Below are 12,543 nucleotides of genomic sequence, written 5' to 3' on the forward strand. Positions count from 1 at the left end.
TTACATTTCCCGTCACTATAGGGAATGTAACCATTTCCAAAACGCTATTTGATTTGGGTTCGAGCATAAACTTGATTCTGCTTTCCGTGATTCGAAGGTTATGTAACATTGAAGTTAAGTATACAAAGACGATACTTCAGTTTGCCGAAAAATTTATCACTCATCCTTCAGGAATAGTTGAATATGTCTTTATTAAGGTGGACAAGTTTGTATTTCATATTGATTTTGTTGTGTTGGATATTGAAGAGGATGATGATGCACTTTTGATTTTAGGCCGACCTTTCATGAAAACCGCAATAATGATTATTGATATTGTTGATGGCTTAATGAAGGTTTGTGTTCAAGATGAAAAAGTGTGTTTCAATATTTTTGAAGCCATGAAACACTCAAAAGATAAAGGAGATTGTTTTAGGATGGATGCCACTGATGAAGCCATCATGGATGTGACAAGACAAGTGCACTTATCCACTCCTTTAGAGAAAGTTTTAATTAATGCACTCAAATTTCTTAATGAAGATGAAGAAAAAGAGATTGAAGAATGCTTGAGAGAACTTGTGTCATTAGAAGAAATCCATCCTCTTGAATCCAAAGTTGAAGAATTGAAAGATGAGCCAAAGAAAGATGATTCTAAACTTGGATCTAACCTTTACTAAGGTGGGTGGCCTAGTCTAACTAAGGAGTGTTTATTCCTGAGAAATATAAGAGTGTGTGTAATAAGTATGATAGATGTGTTATCCGTCTTCAAGAGTGTATATTCTCTTTGATATGTCTCTACTTCCCTTTCAATATGTTTGAGCTTAGGATTCTCAATCATCTGTTAATTTCCCCATACAACTGCACCTGGTGAAATGTGCTTACATTAAAATATTTTAATACTAGTGAAAGTACAAGGCGAGTTTTTCGACTTTGCTGCTCTTTTTTCATCTCTTTAAGGTTTAGTATAGTACGGCTGCTACGAAGAGGGGTCATGGCTTAATATCTCTTCGCCAATGTGCCACGATGTTTGACGTTTATTTGGATAATGTTAAGTACTTCAATGATCAATTCTTCTTGGTTGTCCTCTCAACAAAGATGTCATTGCTAAAATTTGTTTCATAAATCCCGGGAATCCATACCAATGCTCGGTTATATTTGATAAGTTGTAGTAATGGAGTCACTTTTGCAAGAAATATGGATCCTATGTTTACAAGATGGATGATTTGACTCAAGAGGACATCTTTATAAAAGGCAGTTGGTGTCCTTTTTATGAGACTCTAGGTTATACCATGGTGTAACTCCTTCTGATGCAACATCAAAGAAACAATTAAGATGGCTCATAGAGACATGTTTGCTTATGGAAGTCGGCTCGAAGGCGACTAAGAAGGATATTTTTGGTAAGTCAGTTGAGAATGTCGTCTTCTTTGAATACTGTTGTGTGATTCCTCTTATAACCCATCTATTCTTTTCTTGCAAATAAGATGAAATTTGAGAAAATAGTGCAACAAATGAAAAGGGTCACCCGAGTAATCCCCTCTCTAGTTGTCGCTCCTAATATGGTGGCCCAAGTTGCGTCTACCCTGGTACTGGTGGAAGTTTGTGATGGTAGATGCCTCCAACCCCTCACATTTTGACGATGGAAGAAACTTGGGGCCTCGTCTTGATCTTGAGAGTTTTAGGTGGACAAGATGCTTTCTAAACTTACTAGCTCCAATAGGATTGCCTCCTACATTACTACCTCGCCTTAGTCCAAGAATGATTAAGGAGTTCTAGTCTTCCATCTTCGAATAAGATTACTCTTATATTTCAACCAAATATAAGGGAGCTCTCCAGGAAGAGCTAGCAAATTTAGCATACTACACCCGTCGAACATCAACCGTCTTGGCCTTTGGAGCTACCGGGTGAGGGGAAGTCTTCATGTTTGGCCATCTTCAGAGGGAGAAGCAAATGATCAAAGAGTGTGTTAATGCCATTATCATTAAGCGAGGTCAATGTTTAGAAGAACTCTGAGGGTGTGTGCCTCACTTTCAGGTGTATAAGCTATTGTGAAGTCTTTCGAGTATCCTGATATTCTAGTTGATAAGGTGAAACTGCTATTGTTGGAAGCGATAGAGAAGAACAAAACCTTAGTTTTTGTCTCATAAGTCGTTATCTCGGGTGGAGGTTTCTCTCGATGAAGCAACTCGATCTTTGGATCCTACTAAAAAAAGGATACAAGAACTTAAAACATCTTTGAAGAAGTCTCAAAAAGGTCGAAAAAGGCTTAAGGCAATCTATGTGAGATGCGTCTTGAGAACCTTATCTTATCCAAAGAATACACAAAGTTATTGGAAGATAACTACTCTATTGCGCAAATTCTTTTAAAAATACTTTACAACAGGTAGAATATTTTTTATTATACTGTCTCTATCCCGCAAGAATGAGTTACTCTTAACCATATGATAGAAGATGGAAAGCCATTTTCACATCAGTACTTTTTTATTCAAAATCATTAAAGTAATAAAAAAACATTTAACTGTTGAAGTGGATAAATTTTAGGGTCATGCTAACATGTATCTAAAGGCACATGTTAATGATATCATAATTAAAAATATTTAAGTATAATAAAATCTTGTTTAAAATTCCAAAAAATTAAATACACGCATTCCGAGAAAATATTTTTAATTATATTATGATCAACATACGCCCTTAAATTTAATATCTAAAAACATATTATAAGCAATATTTACTCTTAAAGCTTTAGGGGTCTTTTGAGATATTTCAATGGTGTAAAAAGAAACTCCAAGGAAAAACCAGTAATATGCCCAAGCTCCAACCGGCCCGACCCAAGAATAACACACTCGCCGTTCGCTTCTCTCCGACTCAGCTGCTTCTCGTACGCCATCTCATCGCAATCAAACCATCCGTGCACCGTCGTCCTCCGCCTATCCTCGTAGCAATCACATCCTCTCCCTCTCCTTCTCTACTTCGCATCTTCCAGTTCTGGTAAGCTTCTCTCCTCTCGTTCTGTATTGGTTTTCTGCGTTTTGATTTCTTCTACGTTCTTTTGTTTTCATGTTATCATTATTGGTTGGTTTATGTGATTATATTCCATGTGATTCGTTGTTTTTCAGTATTGGTTGATTGCTTGATTGATGCAATTATGTGATTAGGTTTTCAGTATTTTCAGTCTTGCTTTTGTGGATTCAGTTACCGGTTCTGCTGTTTCCATTACAATGTTGATGTTCTTTGTTAGTTCTGTTGATTTCAGTTTTGAACTATTGTTGATTCCAGCACCGGTTCTTTTAGTTATGATCTATGAAGCATGGACACCCCTAAAACGTCCACGACACTGACACGACAACACCGTTAATCATTTGAAAAAAATTAATAAATTAAATGTAATTGCAAGTGTCGGTGAAGGTGTCCGTCATCGACACGGACATGCCGTGTCGGTGCTTCATAGGTTATGTTGCTTCATGGTTGAACGGAAGCCCAAAATTCCGAGCCCTGCCAAGCCTGCGACCTGACCTGATTAGGGCTGGGCTCGTGTGGTTTTTCTTCAGCAGTTGTTTGTTTGATGGCTCTCTTTTGATGAGCTACTTATATTATTGTACTTCTTGTGCTGTGTCTATAAAAATGAAATAATGACAATGAGTTAGTTATTACGATTGCAAAATATGAATATAGAAGACAACTGTTCATATAATCAAATAATGTCCAGATTTTCATTTTTATGTGCATGATTATTATTATTAATTAATGGTGAATAGTTTGCTTCCTGATGCAGAGTGCTGGATACGCCACCATTATCAAATCCTACTAACTTGTGACGACGATGTTTCACTACTTGCGTTCTTCCATTTGCCAAGCCCGTGAATCTCTTCTTGCTGCATCGAAAACCACACTTCCATCTCATACTACCTTCTTGCACGGTAACGTTCTAATTTTTCTCTCTGATTTCATTTTCAAATCATACTATACTTTCTAAGACTTCTGTGATTTCGTTGCTGAAAATCATAGATTTCTATGCTTTTTTATTCTTTTGATCGGAATGATAAGGTGCAATAATTTTTCAATGCAATGTACTTTAGTTTTCTTTTTTTAGGTTGAATTATTTTATTACTTTTTGACATTGTAGATAGAATGATTGGTTGGCTGCTTTGTGTATTTGAATTTAGCTTTTGTGAAATTCTATGCTTTTAGTACTACAATGAATTTTTTTAGATTGATTGATCCAATATTAAGCTCTCATAACATATAGGATCTTAAGTGGCTGAAATCAAGATAACAGAAAAAGTGTGGCAGTTACTTAGTTATTGATATATAGATAGATAATATTCAACTCTATACCTTAACTCACTGTATCAAGTTTTAGTATCCCTAGATTATCTCAATTCTCAACAATTTTATGAGGGGTCTTTTTGAATCTGAAGGGTCGGTTTTTTGGGCTAAATTAATGTAGTTGATTTTTCTTTCCTTTTTGTAGGAAGATTGGTATAGCAGTGGATTGGATTGGTTGTTTGAGTATATGAATCGAGTGTTATTGAATTGTGTGTGCTTATTTCTTAACTGAATTGTTGTATATAATATTCAGCTCACATTCATATATGTGGGTGAATGTTACAATCAAATTAAAATCTAAATGGAAAAAAGAGTGGTTGTGATAGAGATTGAAATAGATAGTAGGCAACTGAATAGCTTAAATCGCTCTGTGCTTGTTTAGATTCATTTAAGTGAGAGGTAAGAGTGATTCTAAACAAAGAAAACTGATTCTGATATATATGAGTAGGATTAGTTTTGTCTCTTAAATGAATCCTAACTTGATTTTGGAGCTTTTCCATCGAAACCTGAATTTTAGCCTTAAATTTATTGTTCAATTCACTTTTACAATAATGTATCCAAACATAAATCACTTTACACTTAACTCAATTTTCAAAACAGATCAGTTCAAAGTCAATTTTTGCCACCACATAATCAAATAGACACTATCATTTTAATTTTAGTTTTTTTGTGCCATCTCGACAACCTTGGGTCATTTTCATACTCTTGAAACTGCAGGATATGTCAGAAGATTTTCTAGTGCAAGTTGGGGTTTGAGTGGGAAGAATCAAAACGAGAATGTGAATGCAAATTCAAATGCAACTCTTCGTCCAGATTTTTTGCGGGATATAGAGAATATCAACTCCAGAAGTGAGACGAAGCCTGAGACCGATGGGAATTTCAGGCGTATGGACTTTGTAAGAGGAGCTATAGAAGAAGATGAAAAGGGTATTATGGGGAGTTATCTGTACAATCAGTATCATTATGAGCACGATGCTGATTTTGTTCATATAAAGATGTTGCGTAACAATACTTTTGTTACAGTGACCGATTCTAAAGGAAATGTAAAACTTAGTGGCTCTGCTGGTTCCTTGAAAGACATGAAATCAGGACAAAAGCTTTCTAGGTATGCTGCTGAAGCAACTGCAGAAGTGGTTGGACGAAGAGCTAGGGGTTTGGGGTTGAAATCTGTTGTCATGAAAGTGAATGGATTTACTCATTTTCGAAGGAAAAGGCAAGCAATTTTGAGCTGGAGGGAGGGGTTTACTGATTCCCGAGGGGATAAAAATCCAATTGTTTACATTGAAGATACAACTCGTCGCCCCCATAATGGCTGCAGACTGCCGAAGAGCCGGCGTATCTAGTTTATTTTTATCGGGATGGTTGAATAAGCTTTATTTGACTTGGATGAAGACATATTTTATGTGCAGATTGGGGAGTTGTTGTTTTTTCTCCCTCTGCAGCTGAATATCCTTTCATTATGACTTTGTTTAACACATGTATGTTTACATTTTGTACATTACTCAAAGTTTTTGTAGCAGCATCTCTACTGAATGGCTATGTATTATGGTTATCTGTTTGAAGGTTTTGAAACTCTAATAATCATTACCAAGAAAAGAATGAAGTAAAGTCTTAATGAATTTGTCAAATTTAAATCCCTTCTTCCATCAAATTAATATCTGAAATGCAAATTTTTTTGATTGAGCTGGGTTGCGATTACATGAATTGTCAAAAGCAGCATATTTCTAAAAAGTTATTGTCTTTTCTTCTTCATTCAACTGGCTGAGCTGCATTTCTTTTTGGTTTTAACAGCTAGATAGTGGATTTGTGGATCAGCCGATTAATCTTACTGGAGTCGTATAGATGTCAACTCTTGTAATCCTAGTTAAGCCAATGTTCAAATATATAACTTGCACACGTTTAACAGAACATTCATTATAAATCAGCATCAAAATAATAAAGATAAAAAGTGAATAATAGATTTAGACTACAACGTGTTTACATTTATAAAACTGGAGGGGCGAGAAGGAAAAAGACAATCCAACTTTCACCAAAGAATCACAGAACTGGTACATTCAATGTCTTGGATGGAAGTAGTATGAATAAGAGATCATGAATCTTGTAAGTGCACATAAGTTAGTGAACAATATATTGTGGTTTTGCCATAGTTATTATATATCTAATACAAATAAAAATTGAACCAAACGAGTCTTGATAGTTGATGCTTAAATAAGGGCCACCCAACCTACTCTAAGCGAATCTTGACTGTTAATTTTGTGCAAATATAATGAAAAAATATATCCAAACACAACCTCTTATATTAGAATTTGTCTTGAGACTAAATCAATCGTACAAAGTCAATGTGTAAGGTAAAGATTATTCTCATTTATAAATTTATGTTCAGACCATAGCACATCAAATATATAACTCTTAACTATGGGTGACAACACATGTTTGATCTGTCGGGTCAGACAATTTAGCTTGCTAGTTGGTCCGTTCCACATTGCTAGCTTAAAAAATAAGGTGGGCGGACTGACGTGAAAGTTATCTAAAATTGAGGACGCGTTGAAAGTGTATATTATTCGCTATCATGCGGTCAAAATACACTCTAAAAGACTTTGTTGCCTAATTCCTTCTCAGCAGGCTGAATGCACAAGCACGGGGCATATCCTCAATGTAGGTATCAACATATGCCCAACAGGATATGTGTGGAAAGAGTTGGAGGATCCATGTCAAAAAATGTTACGTATGAATTATTAGTATTAGTGTATCACAAGTGTTATGAAAGAGTAAAAGATGTAAATATATTACCATCTACAACGGAAAACTAGTTGTCATCAGTTTGGTCTTCCATATGCAACCTTCAACTAACTTTAAGTACATATATATTAAACAAGCGGCCTCTAGTTGTACTCATGAACCTGTACCAAGTCAGCGAAGTATCTGAGGTAAACCACATCCACATATTAGGCACTCTTGTCCAAAAAGTGGATGTGCCAACTAAGTACAACATGCATGCTTTTAATGCGTATGCTTTATGCCGCGGGGCTTGTTCATCATCACACACGACCTGCTTTGCCGCTATCAGTTGTTGTTCATACTTCATCTCCAAGAATCAAAATCTAGCATGACACCCTCAGGTGTCTTCTATCTCCTTCTGGGAATCCGTTGGGTGAACTCTCAGATATGACACCATCATCTCCAGTGGCTCAACTTTGATAATATTGTTACGGTCTAACTGCCTTCCCCTAATTTTTATGTTACAAATAAGGAAAATTACCGAAAATGTTAACCTCGTTGACGTTGCACCAAAAAATTTAAGCAATAGTAGTCAATACCTATTTATTTTATACGTGATGTCGAGGAACAACACCAAATAAAATATGTTTATAAGCTTCACAAAATTAGGAAGTGTCCAAAATATGTCATTGACAACAGCAAAGTCCTTCATATATTTTTCATTTTGAATTTAGTTCAACAATTTAACATTTCTACATAAGAACCTTTCTAAAAAGATCACTAGATATTGTTTGCTTTATATATTCGGATGACACACGTCAGTTGTCTCTATTTCAATCTAGTCTTTCAACGCTCCCAATATAAATTTCAATGTCATTTTATCCTTAATCATGCACAAATAGTCTTTCCTCTAATTTTAAACGATCGAGTAAAGGACGATATTTTAAGATATCTATTAATCATGGTTGCAAATATCACACCAAACTCTAAATATCCATCGAATACCATTTATATAATGAACAATTCTCAACTTAAATGGACACTTTTGGACACTTCTTTTAGAAATGTAATTGTTAAACTTATATTGCTTTTATAGTTCCCTTCTCTTTCATACACCAATATAATTCTGTCTCTCCTTCTTCTTTGTCCAATAGCTAATTCAGATTAAATAATAACTATTGTACCCTTAACAATACTTTTATGAGTGTAAAAAAAAATCAAAAACATTTTTTGTGGGGGTGGAAGGGGCATGAGTGAGGGTTCAAGGAGAGATTCCTTTTGTTTGTATTAAAAAGTGATTTGTTTTTTATTGGGCCTTGACTTTGAGCCCGTCCAATCCTCGCAAAAAGCATCTTCACATTCGCATTGTTTAACTCTGAAACTATACTTTCTTTCTCAACTCTTCGTTCATTCAAAACAAGTATCCGCTTCCATTTCCAATCAAACCACGCCGTAACCTTCCGTCACCGAAAAATCCCTAATCACCATGTGGCGGAGACTCTTCACTTCTCCTCACCTCAAAACCCTACGTTCCTCATCTCTCTCCCATCCCCGATCCGCCGTCGCCGGACCTCGATTCGTCGACCTCAGTCGCCACGTCGCCACACAATCAGGTATCCTCTCGTTCCTTTCCGACCCTGTCTCTTCTGAATTTGAATCGTTTGCATTTCGATTCATTTCTGTTTGATTGTGATTGTAGCTGGTTCGGTTAAGAGAGTCGAAGATGTAGTGCCAATTGCAACTGGTCATGAACGTGAGGAGATTCAGGCTGAACTTGAGGTATTTGTTTTGGATCGTGATTGTTTTATTTTTAAATTTTCCTGTTTAATTATACGAAACCAGAATGCTGGTAATGCTTAATATCATGAATCGAATTGAATTTTTTGTGATTATTAGAAGAATATCTGTTATTATGATATGTGTGTATGCTAATTTTTTAATTTTACTCTGAGGATCCTTTTTGCTGCAATATATTGATTATTCATTTGAAGGACCCGTTCGTAATTTGGTATTTTTTTATTGTTTGTTTAGGGGAGGAATATTCTTGAAATAGATCATCCAGAAGGTCCTTTTGGCACAAAGGTTAGTGTTTTCTAACTTCTTGATTCTTCACTCACTTATATCCGCAATGTTGTTTAACTTGTTTTTAGAGTTGTTTTTAGATCTTTCTAGCGGAATGAATTGTGTTTGATGACCTTTAGGTAGAAAAGTGATTTTTGGCTAAATTAATTTTGTTTGTAACGTGTCGTTAAAAATTCCTGGAGATACTTATACTCTAATTACCTTAGGTATTCCTTAGGTACTTTATACTCTACTTATAACATCCCTATTTCCTTCTTTACATTGTCCTTTTTTTTGGTTATTTCTTTCGTTGTCTCAGAGCTGTACTGTAGCTAATGTTATGAATGTTATTGTAGCCATACTCCATGAAAAGAGGAAATATTATAACTGTTTAATCCCTTTGTTATTGGGTTCATGTTTACTTTGTTTTAGTAAATAGACAATGATGGTAACATATAAGGATGGTAAACATATAGGGTCTCTCTCTAGTCTCCCTACTCTTCACTGAGTTGTAACTCCCAAGCCTCCAAGGGATGGTATTATAACTGCAACAGACAATGATGGTTAAATTGGAAATGAGGGTAACATATAAGGATCAAACATATTATTTAACCTTCAAATTATGATGCTTTATGAAGCTCATAATTTGAATGTATGATTTTAAGAAACATTAACTAAAATCCATAATATTAAGACAAGCGCTGTGCAGCAGGGTAATCAATTAACTATTAATGAGTAAATTCAAATTGCAATAAATTACAGAAGACTAGAATAATATAACTGATTCTTGGCTCGGCTTGGGATTTGGGACTAACTAGTAACTACTTTCAATCCACAATACATATAACTTTAGGATTCAATGCAGAAGAAGCAGTTGCCAATCAGCTTAAGTATACCCTTAAAAAAGTAAATCTTTAGGATATTGGTGGTTTATTTGACAATTTGTTATCCTCAATTACTTCACTGTACTTGTTTGTGAGAGGTGACGAACGAGGTTGTGAAGTCAAAGGATTTTGTAGTTTCTTGAGCTTTGTGTCAACACGATTTCAGTTTTGAAGTTTCTAAAGATTAACCAAAAATTGTACTTAAAAATGTTATACGAATGTTCTGAAGTATGCTTGATATCTGTTTTGGGAATAATTGTTGTAGATTCACATTGACTAATATTTATTTTATAATGGTTTTGAAGTATGTTTGATATATGTCTGCTTTCATTGTTATTCTGGTTTATAGGAAGCACCTGCTGTTGTTAGGTCTTTCTATGACAGAAGGATAGTTGGATGCCCAGGCGGCGAAGGCGGTAAGTTTCCCTTGTTTTTGTTTACGACTGTGCAAGCCTTTTCACAATCTGGTGATAAATACTAGAATTTGGTTTATTACTTTAGGTGAAAATTTTGTTTTTTCTTTCTACAGAGGATGAGCATGATGTTGTCTGGTTTTGGCTGGAGAAAGGCAAGCCCCATGAATGTCCAGTGTGTACACAGCATTTTGAAGTAAGTCCAGCATCACATTTAGAATGTTATTGTTACTGGTTACCATTATCAATTTGGAGTTCAGTGTCAAGATATGCACATATGTAGATAGAAAATTATACACTTGTTTGCTTGCATTTGCACCATATTGCCCTCAACTTTCACGAAATTCGCAGGATGATTCTGCTATTTTAAAATCTGTGTTTTGACATACTTTGATTCCCTTTCATAATCTGCATGTCTTGATGTATATAATATCTGACAATGTGTGTTTTTTCAAGTTATAGCTTGAAACTATAATGTAGTGTTATGTCATCATCGCGATCTCGTTTGCGGTGCAAAATATGTACATATGTTGATCGAAAATTATACACTTGTATGCTTGCATTTGCTCAATATTGCCCTCAACTTTCACGAACTTTGCAGGTTGATTCTTCTCTTTTTAAAATATGTGTTTTGACATACTTTTATTCTCTTTCATAATCTCATGCCTTGATATATATAATATCTGACAATGTGTGTTTTTTCTAGTTATAGCTTGAAACTATAGTGTAGTGCTATGTCATCATTGCTATCTCATTTGTGGTGCAATTCCATGTTCGCGTCTGAGATTAGGGTTCAAGGGTGGAATCTCACAAGTACCTCTAATTTTTATTAATTTTGTTTTTAAAGGTTATATTAGTCATTCTAAGGTATTTTAAGTGACCTATTTATTTAATATACTTCACGAGCATTGTTTTCTCTGTTTCTCCTTCGCGAATGTCTTCTCCATGCGTCTTCTCTGCGTTTCTCCCTTTTGCACCTGAAGCTCTGTGTTTGTCCTTCTGCATGCTTTTCCCTTGTATCTCCATTGCTTGAATCTCGCTGTTCTTATTTTTCTGCATTTTTCCCTGTTCATAGCCGATTTTCTGGTTTCCTTTCCTCTGTTATTTGGGTTTTCTGCAACAACGCATCTTCTAGTCTTTTGTTTTTTTGGTTATTTTTATTACTTTGGGAAATTTAATTAGTTGTTACGTTATATGTATTGGGTTTTGGTTTTTAATATTAGTGATGAATAGCAAAGTCCTCTATAACTATTAAGCATGATTACCACTTTAATTTTTGTGTATTTTGCTATTTTTTATTATGCATCGATTCTGTTTGAATTTTTGTTTAATCTATATACTATTTTTAAGTGTTGGCAATAGCGGTTATCCTGTTATCTGACATTAAAAAAAGAGGTGCATTGTATGCTTACATCGAAAAAACATCCATAAAATTGCACCTTAGGGTGAATATATAGCCATGTCTAGTCCATAATGATTCGAATCAGAGCATTGTATCATGTTTTACAGCATTTGCAAACTTGGACTTGAAAGTTCTAGGAATAAGGAACAAAATTTGATTGAATTCTTTTCACCAAATTTGAGTTCTAGTCGAATACAAATGAACATTTCAAATTGTTACATTACTACATATTGAAGCTAATTTTTTTTGGTTTTGCATTACAGCTTGAAGTCGTGGGACCTGGCGGTGATCCTTATGGACACCATTAATTTGATGCTGCAATTTTCCTTCAGGAATAAATTTTCCCAAAGAGTTTGTTTTACACTTGCACATTTCAAAATCATGATGACCCACTTCATTTGATTTTTGATTGGTCTAAAGACCTTGCGGTTTAGCAACTTCAGAGAGTTTCTGTGATTATTTAGACACAGGGTGGTCATTTGATTAAACTATAAATCCTGTTAGGTTGTCATTTTTGCTCTGCCTAATAATTGATAGCATGGCTATGATTCTTTAACAATGTTTTTCCCTGCCAATATGTTGACCTGGCTACAAGTCTACGACTACTTTTAGCATCTTTATGTCTCATTTCCCCCCTTTTTTCCCTGCCTAAAAGGAACTGCAAGTTTAATTCGAGAATGAAGGCTCGTTTTAGTCTCAGAAAAAAATAAATATGTTTTCCCCTTTAGAATTTAAACAAGGAACATGTTAAGTCCCAAACTGGCAT

General features: G+C 35.0%; 2 protein-coding genes across 3 annotated transcripts; both read left to right on the forward strand.

Annotated features, from left to right (window-relative positions):
- Positions 1 to 2,739: 2,739 nt before the first annotated feature.
- Positions 2,740 to 5,918, forward strand: LOC131639355 (small ribosomal subunit protein uS11m-like). 2 transcript variants are annotated; one of them, XM_058909860.1, is made up of 3 exons: positions 2,740 to 2,961; positions 3,729 to 3,890; positions 5,017 to 5,918. In XM_058909860.1, exons 2-3 carry the CDS (start codon positions 3,794 to 3,796, stop codon positions 5,640 to 5,642), a joined length of 723 nt encoding a protein of 240 aa, XP_058765843.1. In that variant the 5' UTR covers positions 2,740 to 2,961; positions 3,729 to 3,793; the 3' UTR covers positions 5,643 to 5,918. The 2 variants fall into 2 exon arrangements, with proteins under 2 accessions (XP_058765843.1, XP_058765842.1); XM_058909859.1 differs by having other exon boundaries at positions 2,741 to 2,961; positions 3,746 to 3,890.
- Positions 5,919 to 8,380: 2,462 nt separating this feature from the next.
- LOC131639332 (cytochrome c oxidase subunit 5b-1, mitochondrial-like) lies at positions 8,381 to 12,336 on the forward strand. Its single transcript, XM_058909835.1, has 6 exons — positions 8,381 to 8,630; positions 8,717 to 8,796; positions 9,049 to 9,099; positions 10,312 to 10,378; positions 10,492 to 10,571; positions 12,041 to 12,336. The coding sequence occupies exons 1-6, from the start codon at positions 8,504 to 8,506 to the stop codon at positions 12,083 to 12,085; spliced, it is 450 nt and encodes a 149-aa protein (XP_058765818.1). The 5' UTR covers positions 8,381 to 8,503; the 3' UTR covers positions 12,086 to 12,336.
- The last annotated feature ends 207 nt before the right edge of the window (positions 12,337 to 12,543 follow it).

This window comes from Vicia villosa, unplaced genomic scaffold (assembly GCF_029867415.1).
Source record: "Vicia villosa cultivar HV-30 ecotype Madison, WI unplaced genomic scaffold, Vvil1.0 ctg.002598F_1_1, whole genome shotgun sequence".
Lineage (NCBI taxonomy): Eukaryota > Viridiplantae > Streptophyta > Magnoliopsida > Fabales > Fabaceae > Vicia > Vicia villosa.

What these genes read in the sequence shown, in the direction of transcription:
- LOC131639355 (XM_058909860.1), top strand. Translation starts at nt 3,794, where the DNA reads ATGTTTCACTACTTGCGTTCTTCCATTTGCCAAGCCCGTGAATCTCTT. An exon ending in TCATACTACCTTCTTGCACG is followed by an intron (nt 3,891 to 5,016) that starts GTAACGTTCTAA and finishes TTGAAACTGCAG; the next exon opens with GATATGTCAGAAGATTTTCT.
- LOC131639332 (XM_058909835.1), top strand. Translation starts at nt 8,504, where the DNA reads ATGTGGCGGAGACTCTTCACTTCTCCTCACCTCAAAACCCTACGTTCC. An exon ending in CCACGTCGCCACACAATCAG is followed by an intron (nt 8,631 to 8,716) that starts GTATCCTCTCGT and finishes TTGTGATTGTAG; the next exon opens with CTGGTTCGGTTAAGAGAGTC. An exon ending in AGATTCAGGCTGAACTTGAG is followed by an intron (nt 8,797 to 9,048) that starts GTATTTGTTTTG and finishes TTGTTTGTTTAG; the next exon opens with GGGAGGAATATTCTTGAAAT.